Raw genomic sequence first — 24626 nt, 5'->3', positions numbered from 1 at the left:
TTTCTCCGTCCATTAAGAACGTGTATACCAAATTTCATAATTATTGTTCAAGCCTAAAGCGTAGAAGTAACAAACAAATAAACAAGATCACTTTCAATTTAAATATTCATCATTATCATTTAAATATCATATTTTTTCATAAATGTAACTATCTAATTAACAAAGATAAAAGGATCAAACCGTATCTCATGATTTTTGTTGGAAACTTAAGTGCCTGAGCTTTGTTGTGATCACTTATAAGCATACAGCTGTGTTTGAGTTCGTGGTTACCGTCAACCACATTGCGTTCCAATGTTCCGGTCTATGAATATTTTTGTCTAATAATTCCATGGTAATACACCGCAGAATGCTTTGAATTTCAGTAAATTATGTTTGTTGTTGTTAGACAATAAAATACATATTTCAAGATAATATATACCTCAGAATAATTCAATAAATTATTGAAACTTTAATGGTTATTAATAATATTTAAAGAAAAAGAATTTATGTGTTTTATATTTAAAATACTATTCAATGCAATATATTTTTAGTAAATGTATTACATGACTGAACTTTATTTCCTCTGGATAACAAGTTCCGTCATACATTATACTTTCTTTCGAACCAACTCGCTCTTGCACTATTTTAATTCCAATATAGTCTGCCATATATCGCCGCTGGAAAGACAAAATATTTTAAGCGTCATTTAGTGAAATTTACAGAAGAGCAAAAAATTAAAACGAAAAGGCAAAGTCAGTAATAATAGGTAATATAACATCTTTGTCTATTCTTCGAGAATAAAAAATAGGAAATCATTACTTGTGGAGTGTAACCAAAGTTTTCGTGGTTGGCCATTTAGTAACTTGGCTAAATCACGCCAACTTGTTCTGATTAACTTATATATGACATTTTGCCTTTTAAGCATTAGTATGTTTAAGATTACTTCCCAGAGGAGGAGAGGGCTGGCCCCTTAAAAACCACATATATGTTCTCGAATCTGCCTTTGCCTATAGCTGAAGACTCCACTTATTTAGAATCCGAAAATAGGGTATACGCAAGAGAACTAAAGTAACCCACATAGCTCGAAGAATAAGCAAGCTGATGTGGCATTGGGCTGGTCACATAGCTCGAAGAACCGACAACCGATGGGGAAGAAAAGTTTTTGAGTGGCGACCCTGTACGAGCAAACGCAGTATAGAACGACCCCCCACTAAATGGAATGACGACCTCAAATGTATTGCAGGGAATCAGTGGATACAGGTGACTCAGGACGGTTCCTTATTGCAGTCTATGGGGGAGGGTTTTGTCCAGGAGTGGACGGATAATGACTAAAATAATGACGATGATGATGATGGTGATGATGATGAAAGCTCCACTCCTTATGTGGTGAGCACCAGACAACTCTGGGGTAGGCACAACCCACCCGGCTCTCCCCTCTTTATATACCCGCCCGTTGCGTTTAAGCGACAATGTAATTATATTACTCACATAATAATCTTTCGATATCCTTCCACTGGACTATTATTTTCATTATGCCATAATTGGTCAAAGCTTTGTCAATAGCAAAAACTATTAACCAGCTTTTTGAGAGAGATATTCGCAATTCAGAATTGCGCAGTAACAAATCAATGTTTAAGAGGGGATACCTAATCTATTGAATTTGATTGTAATTGATGACATCTAGTTGAAATTGTACCTAATTGGATTTGATTGAATTTGTTCCGATAATAAACACAAACTTGTCTGACAAGCTTTGTGCCAATTGGAAATCTGCCGAGACCGTCCAAAATAATCAAATATTGAAAGTGTAGAAATTTACGAAAATGTTAATATATTTGTATATTTATTCAATCAAAAAGGTAATGTAAATTGTCACAATATTGTACACCACTCTACCCGTTGATGTTGATGCTCCTTTCCACTTTAGGTTTACTGGAAGAGAACTCTTGTAGAGGTAAGCTCGCCTTTGTACATTTGCTTACTTCTGGCATATTTTTATGTACTATTGGTGTGTACAATAAAGTATAAATAAGTAAAATAAATAGATATAAAATAGTTATTATTTCCTATAGACATTAACAGCGCCATAGAAGTCGCAAAATACCTACATTATGCCTTATTAGGGTGTTATGCCGCCGTACCCTGTAATTTCACTGCCACATCCCACCGTTTAAACGCAACGCTGTACTAGTAACTGTGTACACAGTTGACTGAAGAAACACGAGTGATACGAATAAGAGAGTGAAATGTCTTAGCAAAACGGTTATAAAATTAACAAACGTTATTATTAAATGGTTTAATGTATAGATGCGCTTATGCACTTCAGTGATTTCGAATGACAATAAATCAATTTTATATTGAAATTTGTTTATTTTCACTCACTTGTGAAACGAAATGTATCATATTATTCGATTAATCATTTAAAACGGTTGTAATTGTTTATTTTAAAACGATTAAGACTTCTCGGCGCGTTTTACTATTTCATCAAGGCTGTGCCAGCTATTGTTATTAACAGAGCGGCAAGATGATATACCGTGGCATAATACGATTTACATCTCCGTTCACTTCCCCCGTGTTATGCGTGCTTTTTTATTTTATATCGTTATACCATTTACTATCTCAAGATTTAATTAAAATTTGTTCCGATATTAAAAATATTTAATCTTCGCATTAACTAAACTATATAATAATTATTAACTAAAGTTTAATAAAAATAAAATACATGTTAAACGTAATATATTTTACTACTAGGCCATTAGTCCGTTTTAGAGTACCTAATTGACACAAAAAGTAAAAATGTAGATGTGACATAAATTTAAATTCATATACTTTATTTAAATTATATGCAGTACTTTAATTTCGAAATTTATGAGACTGACCAAAATTATAAAATTCCATCGGCCATCGGTCAAAAAAATTGTCTCGAACCCTATTTTAATTAGAAAACTAAAAGACTTAACCAAAATAAAATCAAAAGGGTAACTTTCAGTATAAATAATTTGCTTGCAACGCAGCTAATGCACGTTCTTGGCCTTTTTATTTTCAGTACGATACGCCAAATATATAGTCGGAGAGAGGCGTATGTGAATGCAAGAAGTAGACTGAGAGAATGCAAGCGGCAGAATGAAACTGCGGTCTGCAAGCTGCTACTTAAATACTCCGAAAACAGCAAAATAACATAATTTATTGTATATTTTGAACCAGTAATTTCCGGACATAATGTAACTATAGTTTCAACATATTTAAACACAATTTAAAATATGATAAATTTATATAGATTAAGACGAATCTTTAGATATTATATTAAACTATCAACTGAATAGAAATATACATATTTTATAGTTGTAAATGCTAGCGTCAATTCGTGTCGAAATAATTGTAAGTTCATAAAGTGGCTGTTACACATATGTATAGACAATACTAGTATCATAACTGTAAAACTTCATCATTGCTTTGTCTTTGTCCCATTATTTGGGGTCAACACAGTATACTCGTATTTCCTGGGCTCACTCATAAGCGGTATTATGAAACATTTTATTGAAGATGCATTAATAGCCTAATGGACACGTAATCCTATTCTTTAATAATAGTATAAAGAGATATAATATAAAGTATTATATACATTACAGGAAAAATTTATATAAACATAGGCATCTATTATATCTAATTAATAACTGAAAAGATGGTAATTTATTGACATCGTAATGACCCTCCAATGCCAAGATTAATAATTAAATATTATGTCCCACAAAAAAACTACTTCTATTTTAACAAAACTAGTTATTTTGATTTAAAAACTAAATTAGTAAAGAGATTTTAATGAAATTTCTATGAATCCAATTTATACTCGTAAGTAATCGGTCCTTTCCATATACATATCTCCATTAAAATTATTTTAAAACTGATGGAGTTATGACGTAACAGAAGAAACAAAAAACAACCATATTCAAAACCTCCTTCTATTTGAGGTCAGTTAAAAATGTAGCAAAAACAGTATAAAAAATATTTTTTAAACTGTGACTGGAAGAACAATGAAATCAAAGGACGTCATGTTAACTGTCTATATTTGAACTAACAAAAAAAAGTATCAAAAACCATATATAAAAAAAATATGAAAAAGTAACATAAAAATACAAATATAATATATATATGTATATACAAAAGCTAGCTGGCCAAGATGCCAGCAACAGTAATATTAATGCAGCAAGTACCGACAATATGTCTGGACATGTCTAGGCAATTTAGGCATCAGTGAACCGAATTGCATAACCTCACTCAGTACATGTTATACGAAGCCTGCCTACTTGCCCGTCTGAGGATGTTGTGAAACTGTCTTTGTTTTTATTTTTTTATTAAGACTCATAAGCGGTAAGTTCTATAATTTGGTGTAATGCCATTTCTCAATACCAACCAACCGCGATATCATGTCTTTATGCAAGTAACATTAAAAAATACACAGATATATTAAAATATTCTTATTTGCTCTAGATTGTCTTAATTAATTATATTTATATAATATAAAGCTTATCCTGGACGTTTATTAAAAATGTAAGATGTGATTTTATAATATATATAAATAGTGTTAATGCATTATTTTCTTATTAATTTGTAATGGCGAAATGACTAGTTTTAATAATTATATTTTTAATAATGGAAAAAGTTATGTAATAATAATATTTCTTGTCATTAAATGGTGAACATAATAAAAGTTATAAGTGATTGTCTGAAAAGAAATAATTAATAATTTTCTATTAACAAAATTAGTATAAGTACTATTTTACAAATGATATAATATAAAATGAAAAATAATAGTACATTTTTTTTCGATTAAATAAAAAATACAAAAATGTAAATTTATTGCATATATTATACATATTCTAATAATAAAAACCTCTGCCATTCTAAAATTGGTTAATAAATATAATATTTTTGATTGCAAGTAATATACTATTACGACGACTACTTATTATAATTTTTACGAGATCTCAATAGGTCAACAACTTATAGGTGTCAAAAAATCCATTCATCGAGCTAATGACCGTTTTTTATAACAGTAAAAGACGATCGATTATCGCCTAATCGTGTCGTAATATCTATAGCAACTCTGTCCATTCATTTGGAGCCATTACGTTTGTTAGAGAGCCATTTTAATTCTAAGTAGCTGCTCGTGCTAAGATGGAATTGAAAGGAAAATCAATATCCGTTCACAATTATCACTGCGCCATAACTGACCGCGTAATTCGTTGTATATTTGAATTAAAATTCGATAACATTTTATAAAAATAAAAATTATTGTTTACAATGATAACTCTTATGTATTGCTTGCCGAGTCGTCACGGCATAAAATGAGCTACCCCATCCTTTAAATAATTGTCGTAAGAGGCGACTAAGAGAATTTACTGTTCGAAGAATGAACAACAACGCCCCTCTTAAAACATCACCAAAGGCTAACTGCGTTTGCTAACCCGCCTGCCAAGCGTGGCAACTAATGGCAAATCCGTCCTTTTAGATATATGTTCAGTAGTGGACAATTAACGGCTGATATAATAATATGATGATGTAATGAAATGAAATATACTATCTAGTATATTTCATTAATATGATCCTAGTAATGAAATATACCTAGGTCATAAATTATAAACCCTTTTACAAATAAAAATAGGCACTTTAAATTTTTTGGAATACTCAATGGAAAATCTTTTAAAATAAATATCTAATTGTGCTCTCAATATATGCTGGCGAGGCACAAATGAGAGATGATAAGTGAAGAAATTCACAAGAATTATCACGATGCTACGCATGAAGGTCGACCTGATGGGATATATTGCTATAAATGGGACTGTCAGAGCCTATTACTACCAATCCCTTTCCCCCTTATCAACAATAATTGGGTTTGTGGTAGACATAAATCACTTTTTTTTAATATATTATTATAGTAGTTGCTGTTCAGCAGTGGATACTTAAAGGCTTTAATTGTTCACTGCTGAACATAAACAGAGGGGATTCTTCCAGAAGTTGCCATGCTTGGCAGGCGGATTGGCAACCGCAGTTAGGCTTTGGAGATATTTTAAGAGAGACGCTGCTGCCCATCCCTCGCCCTCCCTTAGTCGTCTCTTACGACACCCATTGAAAAGGAAGAGGTGGCCCAATCTACGCTGAGACCACATGGCGATCACTTAAACACTTATAAACACTTGCTATATAAAAAATAGGTGCAAAAAAAACGTATAAGTGATGCCGATCCTTTTCGATGTCCGGTAAGTAATTATATAAAATGTTGAATGAAAAATATGAAAGGAAGAACATCGGTATCGCTATTAGGAAAAAAAAATACAACCGTAAGTGAAAGTAGCATCTTTACAGCGATCACTGGCAAAAGTTTGTTAAAAGCTTTACGGATCATCCGACATCGTTTTGTTTCTTCCACTCTTTTTGTATTTTGCACGCCGGATTATAATTGCCCTTTTCTGTTTTATTTTTTAAACGTATACCATTATTTTAGTATTGCGCAATTTATGCCAGACGCACTTTGTAAGTAATACCTTGTATTTTAATAGAAATTACAGAAGGGGACTACTCCTTGGAAGCATTTCACTCCCACTTTATGCTTATACCGATAGCGCAAGTGGGGTTACCATTTCATTGTCACCCATAAAAAACTACTTGCTTATGTAAATGCTATATAAAATGTTTTTGCAACAAACTAGTAAAGAATATTTAAAGAGGGTACATGTTATTTTATTCTAATACATCTAGAAAACAACTAAAAATTTCCCAAACATGACGGCAATGGTAAAAAAATAGGATGATTGAAACAATATAAATTAATAAAATACCCGTATAGTTCATAAAACAATATTAAATAGTACTGTGTGTACGAGGTGTGTTTAAAAAGTAAGGTGACTTTTGAAGTTTCGCGGCAATGTATATTCGAATATCGATTTTTTGTTGTTGTTGTGATGGTACACATGTCCCGAACATATTTTCAAGTTTTTTCCGAACCTTTCAAATACATAGCATACTTAGTTTGTTTTTGACAGATAAAAAGTTAGGCGTATGTTGTTGTGCTCGGCGACTTTTTATTATTATAAAAATGGAGGAAAAAATTTGCATCAAATTTTGTATGAAAAATAAAATTAAGTGTTCTAAACCACTTGAAATATTGACAATGTTTACAAATCGTACAAATTCTTCCAAGATGGCCAAGAAGATGCCGATGGCTAACCTCGCTCTAGATGTCCCAGCACATCAACAACATAAGATATGAAAAACGCTGAAAAAATTGTTTTAAGCATGTATATCAGTCGGCTCGTGTAATGTAATTTGTTCGAATGTTTTGGGCATAAGACGTGTGTCAGCGAAATTTGTTCCACAACTTTTGAATTTTGATCAGAAGTATCATCGCATAAGCATCGCTCAGGAGCCAAAGTCTAATCGTTCTAATGCATGCTCCCAGGAAAGCCAAGATGGAAAAAGCATACTCAGTCTGATCAAATGTCAAAGTTTTGCTTACTGTTTATTTTTTTTAACCACAATAGGGTAGTGAATCAGAAATTTTTACCTCAAGGTCATACGGTCGATAATACATTGAAGTTATCAGCTGTTTGCAAAAAGCAATACGAAAATAACGTCCAGAATCGTGGAAAAATAATTCATGGCTTTTGCATCACGACAATGCACCTGCACATTCATTGTTACTTGTGAAAGGTTTTTTGGCTAAAAACAACACGACAATCATGCCTCAGCTTCCATTTTCCCCGGATTTGAACCTGCAACTTTTTCCTGCTACCAAAACTTAAAAGACCTATGAAAAGACGGAGATTTGCAACGATTCATGAAATAAAACTGCATCGCTAGAAGAGCTCAAGGCTATACCAAAAAGTGCTTATGAGAAGTGATTTGAAGATTGGAAAAAGCGTTGGCACAAGTGCATTGTATGTTTGAGGCGTACAATATAAATGTTGATGAATAAATAAATATTTTTTCATAAAAATATATAGTCACTTTACTTTTTAAACACACCTCGTATATATTATACTTAACAGGTCATTTAAACGGAAGTGTAGTCACATACAAGTGTTATAGTAGTGCTAATTAGCACTATCTCCAGATGTTTTTTTTTTTTCGATGCACTTATAATAATTTAAATTACAAATAATAATATTCTTATTATAATATTGTGATAAATTTTTGTAGTTCTCCAGGAATTCAATGGCAATCCAAAAAGAAATGAATGCAGCCAGCGTTCAAGATAACTAATTAATTTATTCATACAGAACATTTTGGTCACTTATCACGTCAATATTTTTTTAAGCCTACCATCATTCATGGCATCACAGCACATAAAGAGGACCCTTTCGATCCCTGAACGAGCCTGTCGCTTTTTCTTTGCGTTCATTTACATGCAACTTGTTCTATGATTATGTAACGTTTTAGACGTTAATTTGACAGATAATGCAGACGTTGCGAGACTTCACACGAACGCTCTTAAATCGGATTAGAATGGAGAGGTCGTTTTATCCTGGCAAATTTTGTGGATTTTCCTTTTCGTTATTGTTTGGTATTTTCAATTCAGAAGGGTAAGGGTACTCAATTAGATTTTTTTGTGTATATTATGCGATAACTGCGTCAACTCTTTCTGTACTCATTAACTAATTTTAATCTGATAGAAGATAGTTTTGTGAACAGAATCTTAAATTGCTAAAAAAGGTAAATTGTTAAAATAATTTACAAGACTATTTTGTTATTTAATGAGATTATAAATGTAAATAGCTATTACTCGACACTTTTGCCAACATGGTGTTATGTTTCCATTTAAATTGAAACTTTCCATAGTCCTTTCTTAATCTATTAACAAAAGATTTTTAAAAATTTGCTTATGTTATAAAATAAACCTATGTTCCAAGTTTCAACTTACTAGACTTATTTGTTTTAACTATATGTCAGCCAGTACAAACAATTTTATATGTGTAATATATACCCTAAAAATCTAAACATACTCAGAAGTTATCGTCGCGCAATTTGGTTCTACAAGTTTCTAGTTATATCTTACAATTACAAGCAGTTCCATAGATATTTTAAGCTCAACGGCCTACGAAACCCCCGACTTCAAATAGGCACGCTTAACTGATTATTAATAATTCATACTAACGACCGTAAATGGCATCACACTAAGTACAGGGTGACTGTTGCGACAGAATGGCCGCCAAGAATATCACTGTCGTTTATATATTTTTTTTATTTACACTAACCATTCGCTCGACTTCTTCCACATGAAAGTGACAAACAAAAACTAAGTAAATGTCAACTCCATCCCAATTATTACGTGTACTATAAATTTCATACCGTTTGCTTGAATAGTATATTATACTAGATACTAACAAAAGCTCACTTTTGTTACTAAACTCATAAGTATCACTGGATTTCATTGTTATAAGTACCCTTTTGGTTACACTCTGTACATTCAACAATATATTCCAAAAACACATCCCTGACGCAGTATTTGGTCGTCCTAGAGTTGTAAACCCGCCAGGAATTCACTAGCTTAACTAACTTGATCCCAGTCACACAATAAAAATAAATACGCTCACTTGAAACGGTAACCCCATATTGTCGCCATTCAAATTCATTCAGAAGTATCTATTTTGTCGACGGTCGCCGTTGTAGTGAACATAATAGTAATACGACTCAAGAGTTTGCCTTGCTATTTTCAAATCCTACATAATCAAAGGCAGGCTACCGTCATTTCTGAATAATTGTGTTCCTTGAGAGTGGATATTCAATTTATTTATATATTCCTGAGATAACCAACGAGCTTTACAAATCTATCGATAGAAAATGTTAACATATTATTTAGTGATTAACAGCACACTCCTCAATTTAATGTTAAGTTCAAATAAAAATATTATATCTATTAACAATTGGCCATTTCCAACGACTTTCCCCACGTAAATTAAGATAAAAGTATTGTATATATTAATCTAAAATCGTTCAAATACGTTCCCTTATTTCGTGTGTATTAATTATTTCGTAATTCAAATCCATTCAGTCTGAACAACTGAACATTAAGCCTGCAATAATATAACAAGCTAAGTAAATGAACATCAACTTCATTAAGACGCCGGTTTATTGAGCCTGCATAATAAACCAAAGTGTATACGACCCGTACCTATTCATATTATCCATAATTTAAGAGCATCATACTTTAACTTACCTTAATATGGCAATGTCAAAATTATCGGTCAATATGGGAGAACAGTTGAACAATATTGAACTTTTCTCATTGATTATCTAAAAAGTGTTCTGATAGCTAACTAAAATGTTAATTGTAGAATATGTTGTATATATGTTTACCACTAAATACTTTACACCGACTTCTTATTTTGTTTCATAATTTAATAAATATTTTTTGTCTCAAAATTCCAATTGTCAATGGCATATTGATAACAATATTGTTGCATAATTAACATTTTAATCATTTACATTAACACCATATCAGCCGTTAACACTGATCATAAGTCTCCACCATAAAAGGGAGTTTCGCCAGTAGTTACCACGCGTGTCAGGCGGATTACAAACCGCAGTTAGTCTTTAAGTGGTATTTTAAGACAGACGCTGTTGTCCATCCGTCGGTCACTAAATTTAGTTGCTTCTTATCACACCCATAGGAATAGAAGGGATGGCCCATTCTATGCAGAGACCACACGGCTAAAGTATAAAAACTCTTAATAGAAGAAGAGTAGGTTCTCAGTAGACGAAAAAAAATTTTTTTTTATTCAACTTAATTAGTACCTCAAACAAGCAAACAGCCCACCTAATAGAAAGTGGTAACTGTTACTTATAAACATGAACAGTTGTTTCGCCCATGATACCTATATGCGTTGCCATTCTTGAAGACTACGGTGCTATATCTCTGTACCCTGTAAATTCACTGCCATATTTCACCTTTCAAACCAATACAGAGCCATGCATACACAACTATTTCACAGTAGAAACACAAATGGGACAGAGGTACCCAAGCAAACGACTTTTGTACAATGTCTCCCTCTGGTAAATAAATAATCATCATCATCATTTCAGCCATTATCCGTCCACTGCTGGACATAGGCCTCCCCCATAGACTGCCAAAAGGAACGGTCCTGAGCCACCTGCATCCACTGACTTCCTGCAATGTATTTTAGGTCGTCGCTGCATCTAGTGGGAGGTCGACCTACACTACGTTTGCCCGTACGGGGTCACCACACAAGATTTTTTTCATCGGTTATCGGTTCTTCGACCTATATGACTAGCCCATCGCCACTTCAGATTACTTGTCCTTTTGGGCTATGGTGGTTACTTTAGTTCTTTTGCGAATATACTCGTTTCGGATTCTATCACGAAAAAAAAACTCCGAGCATAACCCTCTTTATAGGGGGAGAAGGGATTATTAGTAATGCGGATTATCAGTTCCATTGCTAATAGTATACCCTAACAGGTCAACCTCCCCGTGGTCTCCCCTGAAAGCCATCGTGCTGAATTCCAAGTGTATTCATCACGATGGGCTAGCTGACCTGCCTTTTCATCCTCACCTATCATCTATCACTGGTGCCCCGCCGGCGTATACTGTTAGCGCGGGCGGGGTTGCCATTCCATTATCATCCATTAAAAGAAAAAAAGCCCTCTTTATAACCTGCTGAGTAATAATAGTAAATAAATAACAAAATATAAAAATTAAGGAAATTTCGAATTTATTACTTAAAAATAAATGAATACATAAAAATTCTGACTTTATGTTTAAAAGATAGCAAACATACACATTTATTTCCACATTAGTCAATTCTCAAGAATCTGCTCATGATCAGTACAAAATGCTTACTAAATAATAATTTTGCAGTATTGTAATAATTATTTTACATGTAACTGGAGCGCGACGAAATTTTCCGTAGAGCTGTCTGTCACTTTAACAAAATTTTAAAAACAATCTTGTAAATCAAGTTTCGAGGCAACGAGCAAAGTCAATTAAGTATTATCAAAGTAGGACATTAATTATTCTGAGATAAAATATAATTATGTAAACGTAATATGATTTTCGAAAAAGTAAATAATGATTAATTGGCCTTCACTTCAGGTAGCTCCTACAATATCTTAATTAACATAATGAGTCTATAAATAGAACAAACAATATGGAAAACAAATATATATTATAAAGAGGTAAAGTTTATAAGTTCGGGTCTTGATCTTTCGGGTCTAGATCTTAATCCAGTAATACCGATCCGATTTTGAAAATTCTGTCACTGTTAATATATTATCCCTGAACGTATATACTACTTTTTCAATTTGGTAAATATACATACATACATACATATCTGTCACGGCTGTCTCCCATTAGGGTAGGTAGAAACAATAGAACGCCAAATGCTTCGATATAAATATATATTTATATCGAATATTACATTTGGTAAATATATATTTTCAATAGTTAATCACAACAAATGTAATTTAGCCAGTAGAAATATGGCGTACTCTGTCTTAACGGTTTGCAATAAAGGAATAAAATCTATAGCAAAAATATTCATTACTCTTATATTTACAAAAAATCCACGACACATATATTTAGGTTTAATATCTCAGCCAAAAAGATGGTTTTTATGTTAAAAGTAAAATAAATTTTATAAGCCGTTCATTTTAAAATCTTAGAGAATTCACTAATGCAGTACTTTCACAAATGCCAAAATACCAGCCTTACTAAAATGTGTTAAACAGTTTAAAAGTTACACAGAGAAATATTGCACCTGTACGAAGCCGGGACGGGTCGCTAGTACATAAATATAAAAATTTCTTATCACGATGTTCATTCATGCTAATCTCCGAGACCGCATTTCACTTTAATGAAATTTTGTAAAGGTTTGCTTCAACTGAAAAGAATACTTTTTGTTCCAATAAAAAAAATACCTGCTAGTAATATGGGCAATGCAACGTTTGGCGTCAGCTAGTTTATCATAAAATTTGCATTTCAAACAGCACTCTCAAAGCGGAGCTCAAAATCACCAATTCTTCTATCTTCACGCCTAGTCTCGTGTAGGTGGTATACAGAGAAGGGAAGAAAAAAAGAGAAATTACAGTTAAGATCTTTTTATTAAGTACATAAATAAACAGTTCCTAGGGGGGAAAGGGATTGTTAGTAATGTAAACTGAGAATCCCATTACTAGCAATATACCTAACCAGGTCGACCTCCTCGCGGTTCCCCCTGGAAACTATCATGGTTAATTCCTGATGAATTCATCATGATAAGCTAACTGGCCTGTTTTCATTCTCATCTATCACCCTTCACTGTTGCTCCGCCAGCGTATCCCGTTAGCGCGGACGGGGTTACCATACCATTTTCACCCATCAAAAAAAAATAAAGAGTCCCTACCCTACGGCTTTGATTCATTATTTTATGCATTTTATCGTGATAGGTATATTACACATTTTGCTATAATATTTCAATAAGGGGCTGTTACAATATCTAAATATAGCTATAAATAAAAATTATTACAAATATCATGACTATTAAATAATTATTAAGTAAGTCTATATAGGAACGAAATAAGAATAATTCTCACTCCTTTTCATCCCTTAAACACCATAAGATCAGCTGTATAAGAGAAACATACGTCATTGCAAAGAAAAAATATTTCATATGTTTTTCTCTTATAATGACGTATGTTAAAAACTTATACCAGATCACCTGGTCAATAATAAGTTAATCCTCTTCTTATGGGATAACCCTATTCCCAGCATTGGCTTCCCAATATGAGAAAAATCCTATAGTATGATAAGCAGATACAGGTACTCTATTTCTGTCTCTGTTATTTTAATATCTCTTATAGTATAACTTGGAATTTCTTTTGTTAATAATCACTTTAATAAAGTAGCAATTAAGGTTTTCGCCTTACCTTCGGTTGGGTCAATGTCCATCCCCGCACTATATGTGTACAAATATTTATATTCATGAGTATGTCTAATTATGAATACAAATGTCTGAGTGTATTCTACATTACAAAAAAGTATTTAACTAACAAATCAAGTTATATACAGCGCCATCTACTCAATGGCTCGGTGTAACTATTGCAGTTATATTTATTTATTACTGTTTGCGTAGTATAAATCCGTTCACGAATAACAAACATCCTAATATACATCTTTACAATTGTGTAGGCGTTTTATTAGTCTAAAAATAGGAATTAATGAATACTTACTCAATAAAATTTTAATACGATTTTTTTTTTCTTATTCTAAATAGAACAGTCTCAATGTAACATTTGAATACATAATTAATTTTTTCAACAAAAGCATCTTCAGTCTACGTTTATGTAAATTAAATGTTGAAGCGGGTATAAACAGTTCTCGTCCATTACGTACCGACGCATTTTCATGGAAATGATTTCGGAACCTTCCCTTTCTTAGCCTTTCATTGACTCAAGGGAGACGCTATTGATTATCCACCAAATCAGAACTCTAAAGATAACTACATTCTGAAACAAGTAGGTGCCTATTTATCCACAATTTTGCCCCGGTTTTTAATACGGTAATATAGTGTTTAGTGGGAATGTTGTCAGTAGCTTCCATCTATTTACTGATGAATATGGTTTCGTCCGCAATTTTATCTTCGTAACAATCGAAATTACTTGTTAGGACTATTCAACAAGCCGTATGGTCCCGACATAGAATGGTCCTTTTGCATGGGTATCATAAGAGGCGGCTAAAGGAACTTAATGATCGAGGGATGGACAACAGCGTCCTTTTTAAAACATCGTCAAAAGCCAAACTGCAGTTGCTAATCCACCTGCCAAACGTGTCAACTACTAGCAAAATCTATGTCCCAATAGTAAACTGCACTAAGGAATGAACCATTCCTTATGGTAGTATGTGGAGGAGACCTATGTTCAGCAGTGAACAGATAACGACTGGTATGTTGATAATGAGTATTCAAAATCGATTACCCAAATCACTATTAGGTAAAACAGATTAAGTTGAGATACCTATATTATTTAATTAGATAAATGTTCAAAAACATGTAGTCTTATCTATACTACATAAATTTCTCAAACATTATAAAATGTAACTTAAAAATAACTCAAAATTGTAACCTCTGATAAGCTAATCAGAATAGTTTATCACTATTCAACAAAAACGTACGTATTTTTGTGTAACCACTTTAGTAACCATGTATATATGTATATCACTAAAGCCGAACACCGCATTCAGTTTCTATTTAGTTATAACATTACAATAAAAAATAGCCTATGTAAAGTACATGTGCAGATGTTTATTGCGACTATATCATATGTTATATATGTATATAATAACAATTTATAATTTACTGTCGAAAAAATGAAATCTATAAAAGATCACTTAGACCATGAAATGCCTAGTTACCTAGGAAAATTAAATTGAAGATTAATTAAAACAACAAACCCAGTCCTCAGTAATTTCTATAAAATTAAATTAAAACTTTTAAAACTAATAAACTCAATATAACTTGAGTCGATGAAGAATTGATTCTATATTTAAAACCAATAGCTGGCTCAATACAATAATGATATTTTAAAGACAAATGTTTTATTCGTAGATTAATGTGATAAATCTATATTTCGACTAATTGTTTTAAACGAACACTCTAAATTAGTCTTTAAAATTCATAGATTAATTGATCTAGCGATCTAGCTAATGTTAAATGACAAAATAACTTATCTGACGTCGGTAGTTAACCGATGTTAGATAAGTTATTTTGTCTCACTTTCTGAGTTAATTAGTTAATTTCGATTAGATTTAATTAAACATTAAAAGCTAGTAGTTCTTATTCTAGCTGTACTCCAAATCAATATTTAGCCGGTGTCAATTAAGCCAAAAATTACCACATATATTACATATAATCACTATACAATTGTATATAAACAGCGATAGCTACTTCTTATCAAGTAAATTGAATATTTGGCTCTCCGTATAACGAAAATAAAAAAAATAATGACAATATTTCTTCTTTCTATAAACTTAATTTAATAAAAGTTTCATTTTAATAGAACTTACTTATCTAATAAAAAAATTAAATGTTTCATAAATTATTAAAAATAAAATCAATTGTTTAAATTAAAATAACAAATAGCTGATACGTTACTTATGACTCGTGCTCTGAATAAATCATACAATTTGTTTAATTCATCATGCGTTTTTAAACAAAAATATCGTTAAGAATATAGTACAAGAACATTAACGTAAAATTTTATAAATCAATTAAAAGACAAAATGGGATAAAAAGAAAAAGTTCAAACAGAAAATTAGAATCCATAATGGCAACGTCAATATCTGGATAACATTTAATATTTTTGCTGTTGGTATTTTAAAATAATTCAAATAAAATGTTAAAAGGCTTAAAGATTACGGGTCACAATAGCGCTTTTCTACTTTCTAACTAAAGCACCGGAAAAGTTTAAAAAGGAATGCAACGAGACAATTGGAATGAATTAGTTCGTTCTTCGCGTAGTAAAGATTTCCCGAGCAACTAATGATAAATGTTTCGATTAAAGTTAACTTTCCTAATTACATCTTATCTTCTCTATTTTTCTAATAAATCCATGTAAATTTATATTAAAAAATATATATTTAACGTATATTAAATAGCAATAAACAAAAGTATGTTTTTTTGTTAATGCTCATGAAAAAATCTTTATTAGATCTTACGATATCTTAAAATTAAAAGCACGATGCCTGCGCAATATTTTCACGATTTCTGTGAAGATTGAATTATCGGTGAAACACCGGAAATTGAAATATAGATAATCATTTTAATTAAAAAGAAATAAATCTGTGTTTGAACATTGTGTTTGTATTCCAAAAAGTATTAACTTGCTAATAAAAAGCATTTCTATATAATGAGATTCAGAAAATTTGCGGACTCAGCACATCAGTCCTAAGTTTAGAGCTTGCTTTGTATCTACCAGTTGTAATCTCAACCATATTTGAGAAAACAAACGCTGTAGCGAGTATTTAAACGCCCTAATTATACACGAATACTTATAATCTGTTTGTTTTACATATTAATAAGGCATCTTTTATGCCATATAATGGCATAAAATGGATCACCCCTACCTTTCCCGTGGGTGTCGTAAGAGGCGACTAAGAGAACTTTATGGTGGAGAGATGCGCAGCAGTGTCCCTTATAAAACATCACCAAAGCCTAATTACGTTTACCAATTCACTTGCCAAACATGACAACTACTGGCAAATCTTCCAAGGTTTATACTTAGCAGCGGATAGTTAACTGCTGGTATGGTGATGATGAAGGAACATTTTATCTTGAAACCTTCGTACTGAATTATTGATGAATATTTGTTATGTAATTAATATAATTAAATTAAATTAAATTACACGATACATAATAACAAAACTCTTAAACAACGCATTTTTATTGTGATATTTGATACTTATAATGGTCCGCCACTTTATTTTTGAACTTAACAAATTTATGTATTTCTTTGCTCTTCAATCCCGTCACAGTTCGATTACTATCAATAATTAGAATCGGGTCCACTGTGGTTTTGTTATTTATATACATTTTTTCGTTGAGCTTGTTTACGAAATAAATCGTAGGTATATTTATAGAATCGGTCGTCTTGTCCTCCGGAAACACAATATAAATCACCATCGGTTTTTCATCGTCGTCCCCGCCGATCTTTAAGTGTGGCGGCGCTGTCGCAATCAAGATTTTATAGCTCTCAAACGGCTGTTTAATAATTGGCAAATTTAGTAATTTCAAGTTCTCCAACTCGTGTGTATCGTTAACATTCTCGTCGCCTTTGAGAGGAAATATTATTCTTGCTATTTGGTTCGTACATCCTGTACCTAGATCCGGTGGATAAGGAGAGTGCGCTTTCACAAGAACTTCCCTTCTATGTGTGGCCTTCGGGGATAACTCCTGAAGAATCTTCGCGAATAACGCGCCAAATGTTTTCGGTTTAACTTGCTCTTGAACGGAAATAGGGTTGAATTTAACTGTGAACCCATTATTTATTGGAAGGCCTTGAATTATAATGTTAGTCGAATATATTACTAGAAAATTTATAGTTACCTGAAAAAATATTGAATACTGTCAATATTTTTAGAATCACTGTACCTATGTTTGTCTAGTTATAGGTAGAACTGCATGCCAACGAGTAATATTATTTGATTAATTAACTTACAGACTGCATCTGAATTGAACCACACTGTCATCTAAAGATATTAAACGTGAACTAATGCATTATACACTACACTATCCATTCTATATAACTATAACACTGTGATCATTGTGCGGTCTTGTTTTTTAAAAACACAACGGACGTTTAAGGAAGTTTACTTAAAAGTACTTATACGGACAAAACTCCTAAGTAACTAAAATGTTATTACATAAAACGAAACATACTTAGATAACATTATGCAAGTACAATAAGTGACATTATACAAGTATCAAATATATATGTAATCCAACAATAATATAATCGTAGACAGATAGAAATAAAAACTCCAAGTAGATATTTAAATTTATATGAAACTAGGCTTGCTAAACTAAACTGAAAAAGTTATTAGTTGATAGCAAAGCCCCTGCTGTACTAGATCTTTTTCAAAATAGGTACGTTCTATCTGTTTTTAACTATTATCTAAACTTTTTCGTTATAAATTTTACGTAATGACAACCGAATGGAAATTTAATCAATAAAATTACTCTCTATTAACCCGAACGTAAAACAAAAAACAATAGCGACAACTAATGTAAACAAGCATCTGAGTATAAAGTACTTATCCACGCTTACAAATGATTTAAAGTTACTATTCCAAATTTACGTCAGCAATTAACGATTTCCTTGACAGTCTACTACGTACGTACAACTTGCATGTAGTTATACTAAGGTAGCACCTTAATAAATTACCCTATAGTAGCAATAAATTTGTCATCGTTGCTATCTCAAGATTTCCGAACTTAGAGGAGTATTGGTTTCGCATAAATCTTGGTATTTTAAGGATACATGGCTTAGTGGTTCACAATCGTGACTTGAGGATATCTCAGTGATTGCATGAGTTCAAAACATTGTGTGTTAACTTGAAATTTCCACAAACTCTTCAGTGATTGCGAACACCGTAACGTAATTAATCCAAAAGACAGCGCTCGGCGGTGTTTCGTGCCCTACTACGTTTGCGCATCACATCTTATGCTCAGCTCAGTGACAACTATTGTAAAATATATGTTGATAATCTATAATGATTCACGTAAGTAAATATTAGATTTTTCCTCAGAATATACTGTTTAAAATCTACTTTAAATAAGAATTTTCATGTTTCCACATTTTCGTATCAATTCATTCATTTTTATTTTTAATCATTTATTTTTCATTTATTTTTAATCAAATTCTATCAAAATGGACTCGCTGAATATTGTTCAGAAATTAGTCAGTTTAGACCAAAACCCTAGCGGAATAAATAACATAATGTTAGATAAAAATAACAAAAGCACTTTGGTTCTGCTACAAAAATACAGAAACTTTGAATCTACAATTATATGTGCCTAATAATTGACAAGATTTACACCGAACTCCAAACAAATATGAGTCTATTTACTTACTCACTTCACTACTGTATAAGTGTAAATGGATATAAAAAAAAATAATTGGAATCTGAACCGTATATTTCGTTAATATACGGATGAAATACAAATAAAGCACATTAATGAGCGTAAATAAACGACAAACGTACAATAACCATCATCCAGTTTCTGTATGGTATTCCGTGTTTTACACGTCCCTTTGAAATTGCGCCCCCAACATTTGCGCCCAGACTTCATCCAATCATCGAAAATTTTAATGAATGGTAAAATGGCACAACAACCTCTCCATTCTGTTCACCCATGAAAATTAGATTATCAAAGGTACAATTCATAATAATAGGAGAAACTCCTTAAACATTTCTTTTTTTATTTTTGTTAAATCCTCTGAAATGTAAACCGTAATAATTCCCCTGTTTATATTTACTTATTAGTTATTTATTTATTCGTTATATCTTGACATCACAACGGTTCAATTAATATATGTGGCATCGAAAAATAAATAGACCACTATTTGTCCAGTTTAATCATTATGTCCCGGTTACTAGAACAAAGTTACTGGCAGGTATAGTTTTAGATAAACTATACGCTGTATGGTCCTGGCATAGAATAGGGCACCCCTTTCTTTTTCGATGGGTGTCGTAAGAGGTGACTAAAGGAACTTAACGGTCGAAGGACGGAGAGCAGCGCCCCTTTTTAAACATAACCAAAGCCTAACTGCAGTTGCCTACCTGCCTACCAAGCTTGTCAACTACTGGCAAAACCCTCCAATAGAGGGAGACCCATGTTCAGCAATAGCTGTCCATTGTGTTAACGGCTGTTATGGTATTGTAAAGTTTTATATAAATTAATAATACTAATAAGGGTCGGGCCACACAATCACACCAATCGCGTGGTCCTCAAGCTAGAATACCCCGTGTTTAGAAAAACCAGACAACGAACATCTGGGGGTATAACCCAAAAGATCCAGAACCGAGCTAATTTAAAAGTTCGTTTCCTAAATTAACCTGACCGAGATTGAACCCGGGATCTCATTTACGCAAAACAACGTACTCACCACTGCGACATGGAGATCATCAATCTAAATAATAAATATAATAATTAACCTTTCATGATTATGTATATTACTACTAATAAACTTAAATTAAGTTTGTTACATAAACATATCCAGGACATAATAAGAGTCAAATTTACTCAGTTGATTTTATCCCTCCCACGTAATGCCAATGCCGGCTTCGTCACGTTTTTAGTCTGTCCTTCAACCCTCGCACTGAAGCGTTATAATCAATTTGTGTAAAATACCTTACCTACGACCTAATTAGCCATTGTACAGTACATGTAGTCGCTAGAATAAGCAAAGACCTTGGTATAAAACTATCTGAGTTATTCGTTGCATAGACAAAGTAACAATACATTTTTTTCTGTTCTCATTGCCTTGCATTTCTATCTACATAATATTCTTTCGTTTTATCTTTATTTTTTATATTTAAAGTAAGTAATTATTTTGTAAAGAGTTTATAGTATTGAAACAAAATAACAAGAATGTTTTACTCATACTTTTTGTGAATCAATTATATTGTAAAATATTATGAGGAAAATGTTTTCCTTTCCTTTTTACAATACAATAATAATAAGAGGATTTCACTCTGAAAATCGAAGATATCTATAGGTTTCTTACAACATACTCGTAAATTCGAGAGGACCCCTTTTGTTGTACTGTTTGTGATAATTATACATTTTTTGTTTCCTTTATATAATCTTTGTAACAATAAGCATATTATATATTCGTATGTCATAAAGCTCGTGCACGATATCAATAAATATATCGATGTTATATCTTCAAAAAGGGATAGACAGAGCATTTAAAATAACTACAGTATCTCTAAAATGAACTTTGACAGATCACTACTTTCACTACATGATTTATTGACAACTGAAATTATACAGTATGTAACAACTTGCTAATTATAACGACACTACTAATAAATCTTATTAAATAAATACTTGCTTTATACTCTATGTACTTTATTACAATCCACGAGTTGATTTAAATCTTCCGTCTTTGAGGAAATGAGGAGTTATATTGCGTACATACTTTCATTATGTGTAAATCAGAACAACATGTGCCTATAAATAGATATGTAATTACTTACCTACCTTATTAATTTATTAGGTAACCAATATTATTTAGGCCATTTAGAGTAAACTACTATTATTACTCTATCACAAGGATCACTCTTGCACCACTAGAGAAGAAGGGATTGTTAGTAATGCCGACCACCAGTCCTATTGCTAGCAATATACCCTATCAGATCAACCTCTACGTGGTCCCCCTTGGAAACCATCATGCTAAATTCCAGGTGTATTCATTACAATGGACTAACTGACCTACCTTTTCATTCTCACCTACCATCCCTCACTGGTGCTCCGCCAGCGTATACCGTTAGCGGGGTTACCATTTCATTATCGTTCATTCAAAAAAAACTCTTGCGCCACCTACAGATTTTCGCAGATGCTTAACCTTTTATTACCCGATCATGCTTTAAAAAATAAACGGATTTTAATAAAATGTAATAGATAAATACTTTTAAAAACAATCTTTAAGGTATTTCACATACACTTATTTGGATTACAGCTAATATAACAATATCTACAATAACATTGTTTTCTTTTCAATTTGCGAAAATACTGAACTGACTTTGAAAACATTTCTATAGGGCCGATCTATAAGTATACCTATGTATACTTTCAGATAAAAAAGTTTGTCTTAAATCGGTTTAGAACTGACGAAGTTATGAGGTAATAAACATAAAATATAAAAACAATTTGAGAACCACCTTCTTTCTGAAGTCAGTTGAAAAACCACTCAAGTGCGAGTTGAACTCACACGCCGAGGTTTCGATCATAACTAAAAAGGTACGGAGCATAAAAATAAAAAAAATAAAAATCTAAAATTTATAAATGAACCCGTTTTATATGATATCCCACTTGGACTAGTAGGTCCATTTTAAAATTTCGAATATCCATTTTGAACACCCTCAGCATAGAAAATAAAAATATTTTCTTTAAATATGTCCATTGCAATATGTGCATCCATAGTAATATTTAAAACTATTTAAAATTTCAAATTGATAGCATTAGTAGGTCCTAAAATATAACACTGTGACAGACGAATGAAAGGATGCACAAAGTCACACTATAAGGGTTCCTTTGTATCTTTTTGGTGCCGAACCCTAAAGAACAGAAGGTACTCATGGTAAATTGATTAGTACTATTACTGAAATCTTAATATTAGCCTGCTTAAGTTAACTCGTTAACCCGTTAAGATAATGCAACATCAGCATTATTTACAATGAAAGCCAGTGCTGACAACCTAATATTTTATAATCTCAAGCTTTTTTAATTAATTAATTACTAACTTATCTAATTGTAAAGTAAAGTCAAAACACTTACACTGCTAATGAACAGTCACCATAATGAGATATTCCATCAGAAGTTTAGCCGTACAATTGAGTTTTCGTATAGGACGTAAAAGGAATAAATTGGAACAAAGTTATTTACTTTGGTAAATGCTCTGCATTCTTAATAGAATCGTTATCAATTTAGAGTACCCGACAGTATTGTAATTCTATCTCTTTTGCATCGTAACGTGAGTATGAAATATACGGTAAAGAGTAATTTTAATGGAATGGTAACCCCGTATGAGCGGAGGGAGGATTGTTAGTAATGGGGACGTTAATCACCCTCGCTAGCACTATACTCAAGTCGGCCTCTACGCGGTCCTCCTGGAAGCCATCGTGATTATAATCAAATTCGTCGCAAAAGAACAACTGATCTGACTTCTTCCTCGCTAATCATTTCTCACTGGAGCCCCGCTAGTGTATACCAATAACGAGGGCACGGGGTTACCATTTCATTATCATCCAATAAAAAAACCGTTTTTCGCTATCAATGTACGCCGATTGGGTACCAGTAAAGGATGATGAAATCGAACCAATCGGCCTATATAGTGTATTAACTAGAAATTAACAAGAATGGTTTCCAAGAGGAACCGCGTGTAGGTCGACATTTGTGTCGAAAGTTTAGGCCTTCAGCTCTTAACGTATAACCTGGATGCAACAGGGATTATACTGGATTTTGTGGCCTGTAACAAACAGGCTTCACTCCACGACCAATGAACGACTAAACTAGGTATAAATGTTTAGAGTGTGAAGAGCTGTGTAGAGACTGAATATAACAAACACATGTCGACCTGTTAAAAGTTACTTAATTAGAAGTTTTATAATATTAAAGAATAACAATAATGGTTTGGAACATTATCTATTAGGGACTATAGTCCCAGATTTTTATTGAGGAGCAAAGTCTACTTGTTTTATCTCATCTTATTTGAACGATAATTTAATCGAAATCAATGCATGATTAACGTTTGAGTTCGCTATAAAGCCGCCTTTAGTAAGTTTGACTCACCTAAGTACCTTAAATAATTAACTTACGATAAATTTTCAAACATAAACACTCTTGTAACTTTATATTAATCGATCGATTAGTTAATTGGCTTACAATACTTACTTAATCTGCTTGAGTTAAACTTTTAAATGCAAAGACGCCCAAAGAGTACTTCATAATTTTAAAGAAATATTGAAAATTATTTGTTTTTAAAAATTGGCAGAGAACACAAATAATTTAAATATATAATTTTGCAAAAATTCTCAAGGAAACTTTTAACGGAGGATAAATTTATTAAATTACAACCTAATTATTTTTTATATAATACACATATTCCAGACTTAGATATGAACGTTTTTAAGTAGTTTCTATGATTTCGTAATCTAAGATTTCATAATTAATCCATGTGCATAAGTAGGTAGTGTATTTTCTTTTTTAAAAATATGTAAGAACTGGGTGCTATTTTGTGATAGTCCATATGCATTAGTTAGTCGATTAGAATTATTTTATTTAATTTCGCGACTTTCAATACGCGTACAACTGTCAACATTTAAAAATTGAAGAATATTATTATTAGTACAAGTCCTATTCCAAAGTAGTCATCAA

General features: G+C 32.1%; 2 protein-coding genes across 7 annotated transcripts in view; one reads left to right on the top strand and one right to left on the bottom strand.

Moving 5' to 3' along the window:
- The window catches only part of LOC113517916 (frequenin-1), a 279468-nt gene that overhangs the window by 218025 nt on the left and 36817 nt on the right, over positions 1–24626 (top strand). The gene's annotated exons all lie outside the window — the stretch shown is intronic.
- On the bottom strand, positions 17406–18226 carry LOC113517928 (uncharacterized). The gene is made up of 2 exons (XM_026902674.2): positions 18181–18226; positions 17406–18068 (listed from the first exon to the last, which is right to left on the bottom strand). Exons 1-2 carry the CDS (start codon positions 18187–18189, stop codon positions 17406–17408), a joined length of 672 nt encoding a protein of 223 aa, XP_026758475.1. The 5' UTR covers positions 18190–18226.

This window comes from Galleria mellonella, unplaced genomic scaffold, assembly GCF_026898425.1.
Source record: "Galleria mellonella isolate WM207_F2 unplaced genomic scaffold, CSIRO_AGI_GalMel_v1 utg33, whole genome shotgun sequence".
Lineage (NCBI taxonomy): Eukaryota > Metazoa > Arthropoda > Insecta > Lepidoptera > Pyralidae > Galleria > Galleria mellonella.
The sequence above is the reverse complement of the archived record's forward strand: the minus strand, read 5'-3'. Positions and strand labels throughout refer to the sequence as shown.